Genomic DNA, 15,340 nt, shown 5'->3' with positions numbered 1-15,340 from the left:
GCGAGAGGCCAGGCCATTTATAGGGTTTCAATGGAACTGTTGACGTGCGTGTAGATGGGTAGACTTAGCATGGACTTTCAATGTGTGAAGGAGACATGTAAAAAAGTGACAGATACGAACTCCATTTTAGATCCATATTTGCTAAACTTCGTCAAACGATATTACGGTACGTGTTTGAAGGGAAAGTCCCATTTTGTCTCACACTTCCGCCATCATAATCTTCAAAGGCAATTTGGCAAGAGAAGAAGATTGACATCCCCAAACCCAGAAAAGATCCTCTTTTTCTCTTCTATTATGCATGAACAGATCGATAAATATTGAGTAAATATAAATAGATAGACAAGTAGATAGATAACCTTCACATGTAAATTTTTTTTTGATTTATTATTATTCCAATTTCAAAGTTAAGGTTTCGTTTTTTTTGCGGAAAATGAACAATTTGGAAAATATTTTCTTAAAAATGATTGCTTGTATCGCTCATAATAATTGGTCAACGAGAAATGCTTTCATTATCGACAATAATTCACGTCTAAATATTTTCGTGGAGGATGAAAGTTTTTTCGTTCGTTTATTTCTGTAAGAAATACAAGCGATCATTTTTTTGGAAATTGATTTTCAAATTATTCATTTTTCGCGAAACAAAATGGAGCCATTCGTAATTATATTCGAATTCGTATGTTCATTAATGCGAACTTTGGTTCGAAATCAACATAGTGCTTATCTACAAAGAGAGTCCGTCTCCTATCAAGTTACACACTAACAAAGCTCGCAACGAAACGGAAACTCAACTTGATAATCTTCAAATTATTCACAAAAATGAGTATATCTAACATGCAAAAAGAGATCAGCTTCATCCCAACTACACGGTAGACTTAATGTCCATAGATGTCCAAATGTCATCTCCAATTTTGTTGTGACTGAATGTTCCATCGGAGGCCAAGCCCGTTAAGGCTCCGCCATCAGTGGCGGATGGGGGCCTCTGCCGCCATGTGGAACTTCAATCTCGGCGGGTCGTCCAGAGAAGTTTGAATCAACACATGGATCCAAATCAATCTCCTTCTGCCGCCCTTTTTCCATGCTTTCTGTAGTTTAATGGAACCTGAGGGTCAAAGTTTGGTGCATCTGATGGCGACACTTGCGAGCTTAGGACACCCAGAAAGATGTTGCTCTTTCCCTTTTCGCTAAACGTGGATCTATGATTTGACCCAACCCTCTTGTTCCCTTATAAAATTGAGCTCATGGGTTTAATCAGTCTTAAGTCCTCTGCCTTAATCAACTGTGTTTAGAGTGGTCTTGAGCTCAACTTTCTTGTGCGTTAATGAGGCTTGAGGTGGGCAAAATCTATATATTCTCATAGCCGTGCTCGTCGCTCACAATTTGATGACCTTGGTTATAGGTTGTGCCAGAAGTTTCTAGGTTAGGTAAATATTAACTACTAAAAATGACAAGAAGGACCCCCAGTTTTTTTTTTTTATCATCCTAAAAATTAAAGTAAAAGCTTGTGTCCACCCGCCTGTGTGGCGCTGCTGGAGCGCGCACTCTTCCTCTCGCAAAAGGTTGAGTGTTCGAATCCCGGGCGCCGCAGGGTGACTTAACCGGTGGCACGTGTGTGGTGGCTAGCACGTGTCGCCCCCAGGGTTTACTCCCCGGTTGTTGGCCGTGCGGGGGTTCCCTGGGTTACCAAAAAAAAAAAAAAGAAAGTAAAAGCTTGTGAATATTAATTCAATGCATTCAATCAATCATATTATGTCATCAGTCGATATTGTCTGTATATATATGACATATACGGTTTTTGGAATTGCGAAATTAGCTAAGCACGTTATTAAGCGTGAAGATAAATCATGATTAGTAGGCACCCGATATCAGTTAAAGACGTGGTATATCGGACTCTCGTGGTATCCTTCAACGTTCCCATTGCGTGACACGTTCCTTTCTGGTCAAACAAGGCATGGCCTAATTTGATACCACTTGAAGAAAGAAAAACTGGCTTGGGTCTTCTCTCCCTCGCCGCCCCCGCCCCCCCCCCCCCCCCCCCTCTCTCTCTCTCTCTCTCTCTCTCTCTCTCGCGTTTTGCCCGTTCTTCGTCTCTTCAACTTCTGGAGGGGAGGGATTTGACCTAGATCTCTCCCTCCCCTCCCCTCCCCCGTTGTTTTTTTGTTTAATTTCTTTTTGTTTCTTTCCTTGCTCTCCCGATCTAATTTTAGATCTGGGAGTTTTGCTCTCCAGATATTGGATCTGGGAGCTTTTGTCTCCTATCTAATTTTAGATTTAGGAGTTTTAATGAATAAGTATTTCGTCTCCAGTTTTAATGGTGTTCACAACAGTTTTGGTGTCAAATTTGTGCTCGTTCAACGTGTTTTTGTTAAAAGCTTCGGAGTCTCGCACTTGCTAAAAGGCTTGTTCATCATTCAATACTAGGTCCTTGTGAGATTCATTTCCCTGATTGTCCGTTTCAAACCAAGTCTTTTCGGAAATTACATAAATCTTAGATTTTTGAGCTTCTTCTTCTATATTAGAACGCATGTGTTTTCCCCTCGAAAATACGCCGGTGCATCTCTCATGCATCTCATGTGCATACATCTTCAGATAAGAGGGAGATTTAGCTCTTTTGTCTCTTGGAGCTTTTCTTCTTTTTCTTTCGAATCCCCAAGCACAACTCCCATACGCTCTTATCCTCCAAGAGAGTGATTGTCAAAGTGATTGTTCGCATCAGCCGCTTGTTCTCTAGTTTCAGAGCTGAATCTCATGGATCTCACCTTTCATATAGATGTCCTCTTGCCTCTGAATTGAATAAACAACAAATACACATTTGGTTTCATGAGTTCATAAATGGACTTGAGATTCTCTACAATGGAGGAGCTAAATTTAAGAAAGAAATTACGCCAAACAAATAGAAATGCATGAATTTTAGTCGGTTCTAGAAAATGGTGAAGTCTCTTAAACTTTTTTTAGCACCTCTTAGTCTATCATTTCTTTGAGATCCTGCTTGTTGCGGCATAAAAGAAAACAAAAATTATAAAAATTTCATCAGTTATTTCGCATCTTGCTTTAACTAATAAACTTGTTTTGATGCATGTATAAGATAGAAGCGTAGAGCACACCTTTATTATAAAATTGCTCAATCCTGAGAGTTGGAAGTCTCGTTTGATCTGTCTTCCGTGTGTTGCAATGGCATATTCTTAACCTCGAGCTTCTTCTCCAAGCATAATTTATCATCCAAAACCAGGTCCTTGTAAGATCCATCTCATTGATTGTCTATTTCAAACCAAGTCTTTTCGGAAGTTACATAAATCATTTGTTTTTGAGCTTCTTGAGTTCCTCCTATATGAGCATCTCTCGTGCATCTCTCATGCATCTATCTTGAGATGCATGGGCTCGAGCTCACCTGTGGCCATCGCTGGCCGATTGCGGCAGAGGAAGGAGGAAAAATAGAAGGAAATATAAGAAAAATAAAAAGAAAAGAGAAAAAAGAAAATTAAAATAATTAAAAATTCAATCTTTTGAAAAAATATAGAAAAAATAAAAATAAAAATAAAAGTAATTAAAAATTTTGGATTTTTTTTTGTCTGAGATAAAATCATGAGATTGAAATTATTTCTCAATGAGATCTGTTGGAAACAGATTCCTAAAAAAATGCGAAAAGACGGAAACAAATTTCTAAAAAACGGAAAACTCAAACTATCGAGTAACATCAAAACATTTGCGGAAACGTGCCCAAGAGAACTTGAATCACCGATCGTCTAAAGTACATCACCAAAAAGGACTTACCTTGTTTTCCACGGATTAAATGCTCCAATTGCAACGCCGAGAGAGTACGATTCTTCGATCGTCGAGTAAGAGCCCTTTTTTCTTTTTGAGTGAGAGAAGTTTCTTCTTGAGCGGGAGAACACTTGACTCACGTATATTCGCACAGAGAGTTTTTTTCCTTTTTTTTTTTTTTCCATTTTCTCCACAAATAACTGCCTTTGCGGTTATTTCTCTCTCATGGGCACTTTCAAGACTAACGGGCCGGGTTAGCCCAACATGGGCGACCCAAAATTATAAAACCCATTATTTTCCCACTCACACATGGGCTAAACATAACTCTATCTTCTCTGCAATGTTCATATCAGCAAATAATACATGCGACCAGCATACTTTGAGAGCTCGTTGCTATGCATATGTTAGGAATACATAACAGCTCCAATTGGGCATAACGTTTTCGAGTAGATATAGTATGCAGTATCCCAGATCAATCAATCACATTTATATCTCTATTGATCTCTTTTAGTATCTCATATATTGTATTCACAACTATGATTTACTCAAAATCATAATTGGTCGACCTGTGAATACAAAAATAGAATGTGACATCATAAACAAATTGATCTTTCTCTTTCCTTAAACCTCTCCATTTCAGTCCAGCTCGCTTTTCTAGAAATGTCCCATTAGATCAAATCATTCATGACCATTGGCAACACCCTAATATAGCGAACACTAAATAGAAACTTTAAAAATAAGTCAGAGTCATAAAAGCACTAAATGAGGAATTCTTATTCTCAAGAGTCTCACACGGCATAAAGTTGAGATAAAAACTTTTGCCACTCTTATTGGTCGGCTCATGCATACGTAGTATAAAATACGTATTACGGTATTAACTCCTTTCACATGGAGCGTATGTCTTCACATTCAATACCGTACATGTGATAGTTCAGACATACTTAATGTCTAAACTTGAGTTCACGTATCTACTCTTTCAAAGAATCCATTAGAACTCACATCTGGTATCAAAGACAGATAAAGTAAACTATGCGGGTTATTTTATTTTCACACATAGTAAATATTATGTCTTCATTTTAACACTTAGTTAAGGCGACATCTGTATTTTAAGCTTGAGCTTTCGATCATCAACCAGATAATAAGCTTAAAATTGTCTCATCTCTATTTATCACATAGTAAATAGAGGCGATTACCTGTGTGAGTGGGCTAATCTCATCTGTCCGACATACTTTTTCAATATAATGCACTAAGCATTAAGATGCATAAATATCAAATAAACTCATAAGCATTAATAATGAAAGAACAACTTTATTAAATATAAATATTTAGGGAAAATACAATATTCAATACATCACTCTCTACGCAGTTCCAGAGATTTTACATGACCATAGAAAACATTTCTAGGAATTGGCTTTGTCATAGGATCTGCTATCATTCTATACGTAGATATGTACTGTAAGTTCACATCCTTTCGTGCTATCATATCTTTAACAAAGTTGTACTTGGTATCTATATGTTTAGTCTTGCAATGATATTTTGGATCCTTAGTGTAAGCTATCGCTGCTTGGCTATCACAATTAACCAATAATGAGCTTGCAGCATTCTCATCAACACTTAAATGATCCAAAAATCTCTTCAACCAAACTCCCTCTTGTATTGCTGCTGACAATGCCACGAACTCGGCTTTCATGGTGGATAAGGCTATGCAAGTTTGTTTTTTACTGCTCTAAGATATGGTGCCATTATTCTGTAAGTAAACAAATCCAGAGGTAGATTTCCTTTCATCCAAATCTCCTCCCCAGTCAACATCTGAGTAGACTTCAAGTCACAGATCCTTTCCTTGATAACTCAGAGAGTAATTAGCAGTATCCTTTAGATACCTCATGATTCTTTTAATGGCTTTCCAATGTGCTTGACCTGGATTAGATTGGTATCTACTTACCATTCCAAATGAAAAACATATGTCGGGTCTTGTACACATCATAGTGTACATTAAACTTCCAACAGCACTAGCATAAGGACTACGTTTCATTTGTTCCTTCTCTTGTGGAGTCTTAGGATACAATCTACGGCTCAATCCTTCACCTTTTACAGTAGGAGTATCCATGGATTTATAGTCTTGCATACAAAATCGTTCAAGAACCTTATTTATATAAGTCTTTTGCGAAAGAGACAATAATCTCTTAGAACGATATCTAGAAATCTTAACTCTAAAAATATATGCAGCCTCACCTATATATTTCATCTCAAAGTTAGACAATAGCCAACTCTTAACAATATTAACCAACTTCATATTGCTTTTGGCAATTAGTATGTCATTAATATATAATGATAGGATCATAAATTGATCTTTGGATGTTTTGATATATACGCAATGATTTTCATCAATCATTGTAAAATCATATGCCGCTATGGTATTATGAAAATGTGTATACCATTGTCTCGAAAACTACTTAAGGCCATATATCGATCTTAAAAGTTGACATACTTTTTGTTCTTGGCCTTTCACAGTGAAGCCAACGGATTATTCCATGTAAATTTCTTCTTTTGATTCTCCATTTAGAAAAACAGTCTTTACATCCATTTGATGTAATTCAAGATCCATACTTACCACTATTTCCAGAATAAGGCAAATTGAGGTAAATCTCACTATAGGAGAAAAAGTTTCTTCATAATCAATTACTTCCTATTGATTATACCCTTTCGCCACGAGGCGAGCATTATATCATTCTATTGAGCCATCAGCTTTACGCTTTATTTTGAGAACTTATTTATTCCCAATAGCTTTGCGTCCTTTTGGAAGACCAACTAGTTCCCAAACATGGTTTGACTTCATTAACTCCATTTCTTTTTCCATTGTAATCATCCATTTTTCCTTGTCAGAGCAATTTAGAGCCTCATTTACATTCCTTGGCTCATCTTTATCTTATGGAGCGACCATGAAAGTTTCCCTTCTATGTCAAAACGTTGTCGTGGAATACTTTTGCGACTTGTTCGACGTATGGGAGACTATACATTTTTTACATCATTCTTCATTACGCTCCCACTTGGATTAGGTAATGACGGTATCGTCTCATCAAACAGTTGCAATTGAGATTGACTCGAATTTAACTCCTCACTTCTCACATTGCTCCTACTTGGACGAACTCCATTAAGTTCATTATCAAGATTTAAGGTTTCAAATAGTGAGTAATCCTCACCTATTTCGTCCTTCTTAGGAAATTCATTCTCTAAGAATGTGACATCTCATGATTCAAATTCAGTTATACTCCTACTTTCTTGCTCACCTATAAACACATACCCTTTCGAGTGCTCTGAATATCTTATGAAAATACTCTTCTTGTCTCTGAGACCCAGTTTGCCATACTTGTGAGAGGGCTCGTGAGTATAAGTAGCACAACCCCAACGTTTAAGAAAACTTAAATCGGGTTTTTTACTTGTCCATAAATCCTACGGAGTGGAAATAACTGATTTAGAAGGCACACAATTAAATACATAGGTAGCAGTTAATAAAGCATTATCTCAAAAAGTGATTGGTAAGTTAACTTGTGCCATCATGGACCTAACCATTTTCAATAGGGTTCTTTTTTTTCTTTCGACAACACCATTTTGTTGAGGAGTATATGGAATAGACAACTGTCTTTTTATTCCTTTTTCATTACATAAAATTTTGAACTCATCATATAAATGTTCTCGACTTCGATTTGATCTTAACGCTTTTATTTTCTTATATAATTGATTTTCTACCAAGTTCATAAATTTCTTAAAGCAACTCAATGCCTCAGATTTATGAGAAATCAAATAGACATATCCAAATCGAGTACAATCATCTATGAATGTGATAAAATATACAACCCAATGCCTTGCTCTTACATTCATTAGACCACAGATGTCAGAATGGATTAGTTGCAAATGAAACTCAGCTCTTGTGCCTTTTCCAAATGGTTTCCTTATTATTTTTCCTGCCAGGCAATGCTCGCAAATAGGCAAATCGACTTTTTTAATATTGCCTAATAAGCCCTCTTTGGCTAATCTATTCATTCGTTGTTGGCCAATATAACCAAGTCTAACATGCCACACATTCACATCATTATCATAGGAGTTGGAAGATGTAAATAGGAAATAACAAACGTTAGCATCACCACAGTTAACATCTAATACAATAAAAGCATCCAGAAAGTATCCACAACCATAGTAATTTGTATCCAAATACAAGTCAACACCACTATTACGGAAGTTTAAATAAAAATCAAGTTTAACCAACACTAATACAGACACTAAATTCCGACGAATCTCCGGAGCATATAATACGTTATGTAGGAATAAAGTGCGTCCACCATGCATATTTAATTAGCAGGTGTCAATCCCTTTTACTTCAGTTTTGGAGTCGTTCCCTACATAGATCTATTTCGTTCTGGTCGGAACCCGTCGGAACTCCACGAAGGCATCTTTGTCCTTCGTTACGTGGTCTGTGGCTCCTGAATCTACAGTCCACAAAGGATTAGACTCAGTTAGAAATACAGAACTTGACATATAAGCAAAGTTCTCAAGAATGCAAGGGGTGCTTACCTTCTTTGGCTTGCCACAATCGTGAGCGAAGTGGCCCTTCTTGCTACAATTGTAACACTTCACCCTTGACATCTTCTTAACGAAAGAACGCTTTCCTTTATCATGTTGGTTAAATTTCGGTTTCTTAGCCGAAGAACTTGTTCCCTTGCCTTTCCATTTCATGAACCATTCGAGTCGCTTGCACTTGGAGCTCGAAGCCCCATGTGAGCTAGAACCAGCATAATAGATGTCGATTTCTGGTTTCACCACCAGGAGGCGATCCTCTTCCAACTCAAGATGGCGCATGGCATCCTCAAAGGTCTTGATGTTCTCATTATGGGCCAGGTGCACCTTCATGTGCTCCTAGCTTTGAGTCAAGGAACGGATCACTGCTTGCACTTACTGCTCATCAGTTAGTATGTGACCAGCATCCTTCAGCTCATTGATCATGTTTGATATCTTTCTCAGGCGTTGTTTCATAGTCTGACCATGAGGCTTTTTATACGAGTCAAACCTTACATTGAGCTGTTTTAGCCTGGTCACCGATGTATGACCAAATTTTGCTGCTAATGCTTCCTACATTTCTTCGGCATGCTCAAAACGCCTAAACTTTCGCATGATATTATTCTCCATACTACTTAGCAACGTAATGCGAGCAAGAGAGTTATTTTTCTTCCAACTAGCAAATGCATCCTTGTCCCTCTTGTGTTGGGCAATGTTTCCTTCTTCAGGCTCTTCCATGACTTGGTTAAGAGCTTCTAGTGCCTCTTGCTCTTCCAACACATATTGGATTTTCATGTTCCATATTTCATAATTTTCGCCATTCAATTTCTCTCTTTTGTTCAATTCAGCTACTATGTTCTTAGTTGCTGAAGTCATTGAATCTTAACATTTTAGACATCTACACACGAATTATTAATGCCACTCATTTATGCATCAATTTTACACAAATTGATTATATTAATGAGTAATTTCACATGGGTTTTAGATTTGAAAATTCACTATGTTGCCAATCATCATCTGAAAATCTAATTTGAAATTATCGTTAATATAATTATTAAGGTAAAATTATGTTCTTTAAAGTTAATAAAACTTTTAGAACTCCCACTCAACCACATGATACTAATAAGATAGATATTAAAATAGAATAGTACCATAAACTATTCACAACAAAAAAATATCCATTAATATTCATTAACTAAATACTATTTCAATAAGGAACGAATATAGCATAGGAAAGAAACATCAACATCAACATGAAAAGAAATATCTACCTAGGATATCTAAAACCAACCCAAAAAATATATAAAATCAACGATACCTGACTTTCCTATAAATAGGGAATGATTTATCAAATTTCTTAGAAAACTTAATCTTTTTTTTGGCAATCAAGAAAAGACTGTCGGGTATCCATTAGGGTTTCTCCATGGCGCATTCATTCTTCGCCAAGTTGCATATAACCGTAGGGTTGAAGTCTTTGTTGCCTCAATCCTATAGTATTCCCTCACAAAATCTATTGCAAGCTTTTTGTAGCCTGGGACCACATTGACCTCCCATAGGCGATGCAATACCTTTTTCCATTCACATGGAAGAGTGTTGATCAGAACATTCAACTTCTCAAAGTCCGGCATACAATAACCATTCCAGATGATTTTCTGTATCATCTTATTGACCTTGACCACATGATTCTCCAAATCGGCACTTTCTCATTGATAAGCATCTAACTCAGCTCTCAACGCTGCAAGTCTTGCCTTTTGTTCAGCCGATCGTGGGATAGTAGGTGTGCGCATCCTACGGGGCGATATTGTTCCTGCAACAAATGCAAAACCAAACATGATTACACATAATCCTTAGAGCATATGATCAGCAATTTTTTTTTTGGTGGTCAACGCAGGTCAATACCAGTCAACGGTGGTCAATGCCAGTCAACAATGATCAATGCCGGTCAATGGATGACCGGGTCGGGTCAATGGGTCATATTGGTATGCAAGTCGGGTCATCGAGTCAGAAAATCGAGTTGGATCGGACCAACCGGGTTGGGTCAAGCCTGCCGGTTTGGGCCAGGAGAATAACCGGCGTGGTTGACATCACGTTGACATGAGCCACGCTCACCCTCGCGTGACGCGCACGCCAGTGGTTTTTGCCCGCTGTGCACATGCGACGTACGTGCTGGCGAAGCCGCCGCTTGCGGCCGCGCGTGGAGGTGCATCTGCCCTCCCCCGGCGGTGTGCCACCCATCGTTTTTCTCGTCTCGATGAGCACTACGACCCTACACTTTCAAAAATAAATTTCAACGCATGAAAATCAAGAAACGACCTCGAACAATACAACCGAGTGTCGATTTTTCGTACCCGAGCGTTTGTCGGTGCCGTTTCACGAATTCCGGCTAACAATGCGTTTTATAAACATGTTAAATGATCAGGAAACAAGAAGACATGCTTTGATACCAATGTCGGAAATGGATTCCTAAAAAAATGCGGAAAGGCGGAAACAAATTCCTAAAAGACGAAAAACTCAAACTATCGAGTAACATCAAAGCATTTGCGGAAACGTGTCCAAGAGAACTTGAATCACTGATCATCTGAAGTACATGACCAAGAAGGACGTATCTTGTTTTCCATGGATTAAATGCTCCAATTGCAACGTTGAGAGAGTACGATTCTTCGATCGTCGAGTGAGAGCCCTTTTTTCTTTTTGAGTGAGAGAAGTTTCTTCCTGAGCGGGAGAACACTTGACTCTCGCACATTCACACAGAGTGTTTTTTTCCCCACAAATAACTGCCTTGGCGGTTATTTCTTTCTCATGGGCCTTTTCAAGACTAACGGGCTGGGTTAGCCCAACATGGGCAGCCCAAAATTATAAAACCCATCAAGATCCAAACATCATAAAGTATTTCGATCATATATCACCAATTAATTTAAACTAACACTTTTTTTAGAAGCAATAGATAAGTAGTCGGCTTTAATTATAATCTTAATGTTGATAGTTTGTTTGTAAAACAAATTAAGAGGTGCATTGTCCCACATCAAAAATTATTTTTAATTTGAATTTACAATTAAAAAACATAAATAGTTGTGTCCTTTTGAAATTCACATAAAAATTTCGCCACTCTATCGATAACCAACCATTAGTAATTTTGTAGGGCAAACAATTATTTAAAGACAATATATTGACGCCTTAAAATTTGATTCCATTCTTCCCTATTGATATTTTCCTAACACGTAACTTCAATGAACCAATGATCTGCTATAGATTCTCGACAGTTTCAACATCGTAAGCATCAATCGCCAATAATGAGCATTCAATTCCAGACTTTAATTGATTGAGAAACCTCTGTGTAGAAGCTCTCCACGATTGCACAATCTTCACATGGCACTACCAGAGATTATGTAATAAGCTCGCAACCCCATTACAAATTTGAGAATAGAGAAGAACAACAAGGACTATACAGGTACGATTCAGCATTTCTGCACACGTGGTGTACATCAACTTGCATCAAGAATGTTTTTACTAGTACAAAGCATGATCAATTAACCTGAGCTCGTCATTCATTACTAGAGAAAATATCAGCTTAGACCCCACACACGCAAAGCTTCATTTGATGAGGACAGATATAATTTCGGTATGGTTGGTAGATAAAATGCTTTGGCTTTAACATCACATTGCAGGTGGTTGCGCCTGTGTACTATCTTCGACGGAGTTGGTGGCTTTTGGCGTCACGAAGGATTGCTGGGACAATGATAGCTGTGCGGAAGCTTCGGAATACCCTCCGTATGTAACATATGTAACGCCATAGTTGCGATGTTACGAAAAGTGCATTCACTCGAAAAAGCAGTGTGGAAACCTCAGCAAGGATGTCTGCTTGATGTATTGCGGCGGGTTATGCCCCGGCTATCCTTGATCAACGAACTGTAAACCAAATCGGTTACTTCCGATGATGTAAGCATTTTCAAACCATAGAATAATCTTCCATTATTCATACTTTATACCTAGATAAATGAATAAAGAAGGAACTTCATCGCCGCTTTTCTTTTAAAATTTTATTGTTCTTATTGGATCTCATCTCATCCCATCGGATGATTCTATTGTTTTGTTCTAGGAAAAAAAAACCTTTATTTAGTGAATTGTTGCTAAAAGGTCACCTAATTTCTTGATAGTTTATTGGTAATTTACCGACACTTTTTATGAAATTATCGACTCTTTTTTTAGTACCATGCAAATTATCAATTTTTCCCATCTTGTACCATATTTGTAAAAGCCTTCTCCTAAAAAAACATAGGAGAAACTATCGGATTAATGGGAGAAAAGTTAACTAGTCACGGTAATTCAGAGTTAATAATTGTAAGGGGTAATTGACCAAGACAAATAAAAGTTGATAACTCAAAAGGAATAGCTGAATTAAAAGTTATTCGGTAACTCATATGAGAGTTCATGACCGGTGAATAATAGGTAATTTAACCTGACAAAAGTTGGTTAATCGCTCTAGTTTCGGATCATCATTTCATAAAAGAGCTAGTAAAATGGAAACATTGGTAAGCTATGCGATTAAAAATTGGTCAGTTTGTACAAAATTACTAATTGCAAACTATCGTAATAAATTAGTAATTTCATAAAATTATTAATAAATTACCAACAATTCACCTAAAAAAAATTTACCCATCATTTTTTTTTGAACCAACAATTTTGTTGATATTTGTCAATACTTATTAGAATTACCAAGATGGAAAAAAAAATATGTACTTTTTTATAAGCGATACGATGGAATTCTGCTCATTTCACAACTTTAAATATGCAGAATACGCGTTACAGAATCTTATTCATTTCCAAAATCCATGGACAACGAACTAAACTTGAAGCAAAAACACCACCCAACTCGGAACAATACATAAACTTCGATGCTCCTATAGAGCACCTTATTGCAGATATCTATATGTTTGAGCTTCAATCGAAAATGCTTTGTGCATACATCGTTTAAGTATACCAATGCACGTCTGCACGCACGTGACACGACGGCGAAGCGTGCAGGCCCGGCAACCATCGGTCGAGGAGTATAATGAAATCAAAACAAACCCGTATAGCCTATTCTATTGACATAACTTCTGCAGAGATATGCTTTGGAGAATGAAGCGAAGCGATTAGTAAGAAGGCGCCATCGCGGGGGCGACACCTATGAACTTGACAGGTTGAATTGGTCCTGGAGCCACGTCGCCGGAGCTTCGGATCTCTGCCATTCCTCTGCGCGCAATCCCTCTTTGTGCCTCGCATAGTTTGGGAAGAAACACACCTGCACAAAGAAATTTTACGCGCGCAGTTGAATCAAAAGGCGTACTTATCGGAAAATTAAAGGATTACCATGTACAATCTCTATTGAAATCAATTTTTAAGATGAAGATTCTGTTCTTTAATCGGCGAATCCAATCTGCTCTTCTAAACTGTTAAGTGAGGGATTAAGATATTGGACAAGCTTGTAATACTTTACGTTTCTTTTTCAAGCGGATGCTACGACTACGAGTGGTTTGGTTTATTGACGAGGGAACGTAGTTGATGTAATTACCTTCGCCGGCGGCGAGACTGAAGTAGAGATCGACAATGTTGGGGCAGTTCTCGTAGCACCCGGAGGAGCAGAGCTTTTGGGTGAAGTGAGACTCGAGGAGCGAATCCGAGGAGACCCCAAGAGTCTTCCGGTCGAGCCTGCACGCGGCGATGCACTCGTCGGTCTCAATATAGTCCTTCAGATTGTCGGCCTCGATCTCTGAGGACCGGCACGTGTACGCTTCCTCCCCGCTTCTCCTCACCTGCTTCTCGAGCACGCACCGCTTGCCCGTGGACGACACGGCGAACGCGCACGACCCGTGGTCAAGATTCTCGCATGCAATATCTCCTGCAAATGACTCACCAACATATATATATCAAGATGCATGAAAAGACATCAACACTTTTCAAGATAACACGACGCATACAAGTACCTAGGGTTCCTTGAACGCAGAATGCAATGGCGAGACCGAGGAGCGCGAGGTTGCAGAAGCTGGAAGCCATTGTTTTCTGAATTCAAAGCTCCGAGAGGAAGAGAAGGTGAGAGTGGGGAGAGCTAGAGAGGAAGCTTATGGAACTCTTTCTCTCAATGTTTTCGAGTAGTGCCTAACAAATGCGAGAGGCCAGGCCATTTATAGGGGTGTCAATGGAACTGTTGACGTGCGTGTAGATGGGTAGACTTAGCATGGACTTTCAATGTGTGAAGGAGACATGTAAAAAAGTGACAGATACGAACTCCATTTTAGATCCATATTTGCTAAACTTCGTCAAACGATATTACGGTACGTGTTTGAAGGGAAAGTCCCATTTTGTCTCACACTTCCGCCATCATAATCTTCAAAGGCAATTTGGCAAGAGAAGAAGATTGACATCCCCAAACCCAGAAAAGATCCTCTTTTTCTCTTCTATTATGCATGAACAGATCGATAAATATTGAGTAAATATAAATAGATAGACAAGTAGATAGATAACCTTCACATGTAAATTTTTTTTTGATTTATTATTATTCCAATTTCAAAGTTAAGGTTTCATTTTTTTTGCGGAAAATGAACAATTTGGAAAATATTTTCTTAAAAATGATCGCTTGTATCGCTTATAATAATTGGTCAACGAGAAATGCTTTCATTATCGACAATAATTCACGTCTAAATATTTTCATGGACGATGAAAGTTTTTTCGTTTGTTCATTTATGTAAGAAATACAAGCGATCATTTTTTTGGAAATTGATTTTCAAATTATTCTTTTTTCGCGAAACAAAATGGAGTCATTCGTAATTATATTCGAATTCGTATGTTCATTAATGCGAACTTTGGTTCGAAATCAACATAGTGCTTATCTACAAAGAGAGTCCGTCTCCTATCAAGTTACACATTAACAAAGCTCGCAACGAAACGGAAACTCAACTTGATAATCTTCAAATTATTCACAAAAATGAGTATATCTAACATGCAAAAAGAGATCAGCTTCATCCCAACTACACGGTAGACTTAATGTCCATAG

At 38.0% G+C, this 15,340-nt stretch overlaps 1 protein-coding gene across 1 annotated transcript; it reads right to left on the bottom strand.

The window, feature by feature from the left end:
* Positions 1-13,080: 13,080 nt before the first annotated feature.
* Positions 13,081-14,433, bottom strand: LOC130135332 (uncharacterized). Its single transcript, XM_056304171.1, has 3 exons — positions 14,274-14,433; positions 13,862-14,188; positions 13,081-13,591 (listed from the first exon to the last, which is right to left on the bottom strand). Exons 1-3 carry the CDS (start codon positions 14,341-14,343, stop codon positions 13,443-13,445), a joined length of 546 nt encoding a protein of 181 aa, XP_056160146.1. The 5' UTR covers positions 14,344-14,433; the 3' UTR covers positions 13,081-13,442.
* Positions 14,434-15,340: the final 907 nt, after the last annotated feature.

This window comes from Syzygium oleosum, unplaced genomic scaffold (assembly GCF_021117445.2).
Source record: "Syzygium oleosum isolate NSW1041296 unplaced genomic scaffold, Sole_v2.1 Sole_v2.31, whole genome shotgun sequence".
Taxonomy (NCBI): Eukaryota; Viridiplantae; Streptophyta; class Magnoliopsida; order Myrtales; family Myrtaceae; genus Syzygium; species Syzygium oleosum.
Note: the sequence above shows the minus strand (reverse complement) of the source record. Positions and strands in the feature narration are given on the sequence as shown.

Excerpts from the sequence above, each read along its gene's own strand:
- LOC130135332 (XM_056304171.1), bottom strand. The coding sequence starts at position 14,343 with ATGGCTTCCAGCTTCTGCAACCTCGCGCTCCTCGGTCTCGCCATTGCA. Across the intron at positions 14,189-14,273 it reads CTGCGTTCAAGGAACCCTAG|GAGATATTGCATGCGAGAAT; the intron begins GTACTTGTATGC and ends AGTCATTTGCAG. Across the intron at positions 13,592-13,861 it reads CAGTCTCGCCGCCGGCGAAG|GTGTGTTTCTTCCCAAACTA; the intron begins GTAATTACATCA and ends TTCTTTGTGCAG.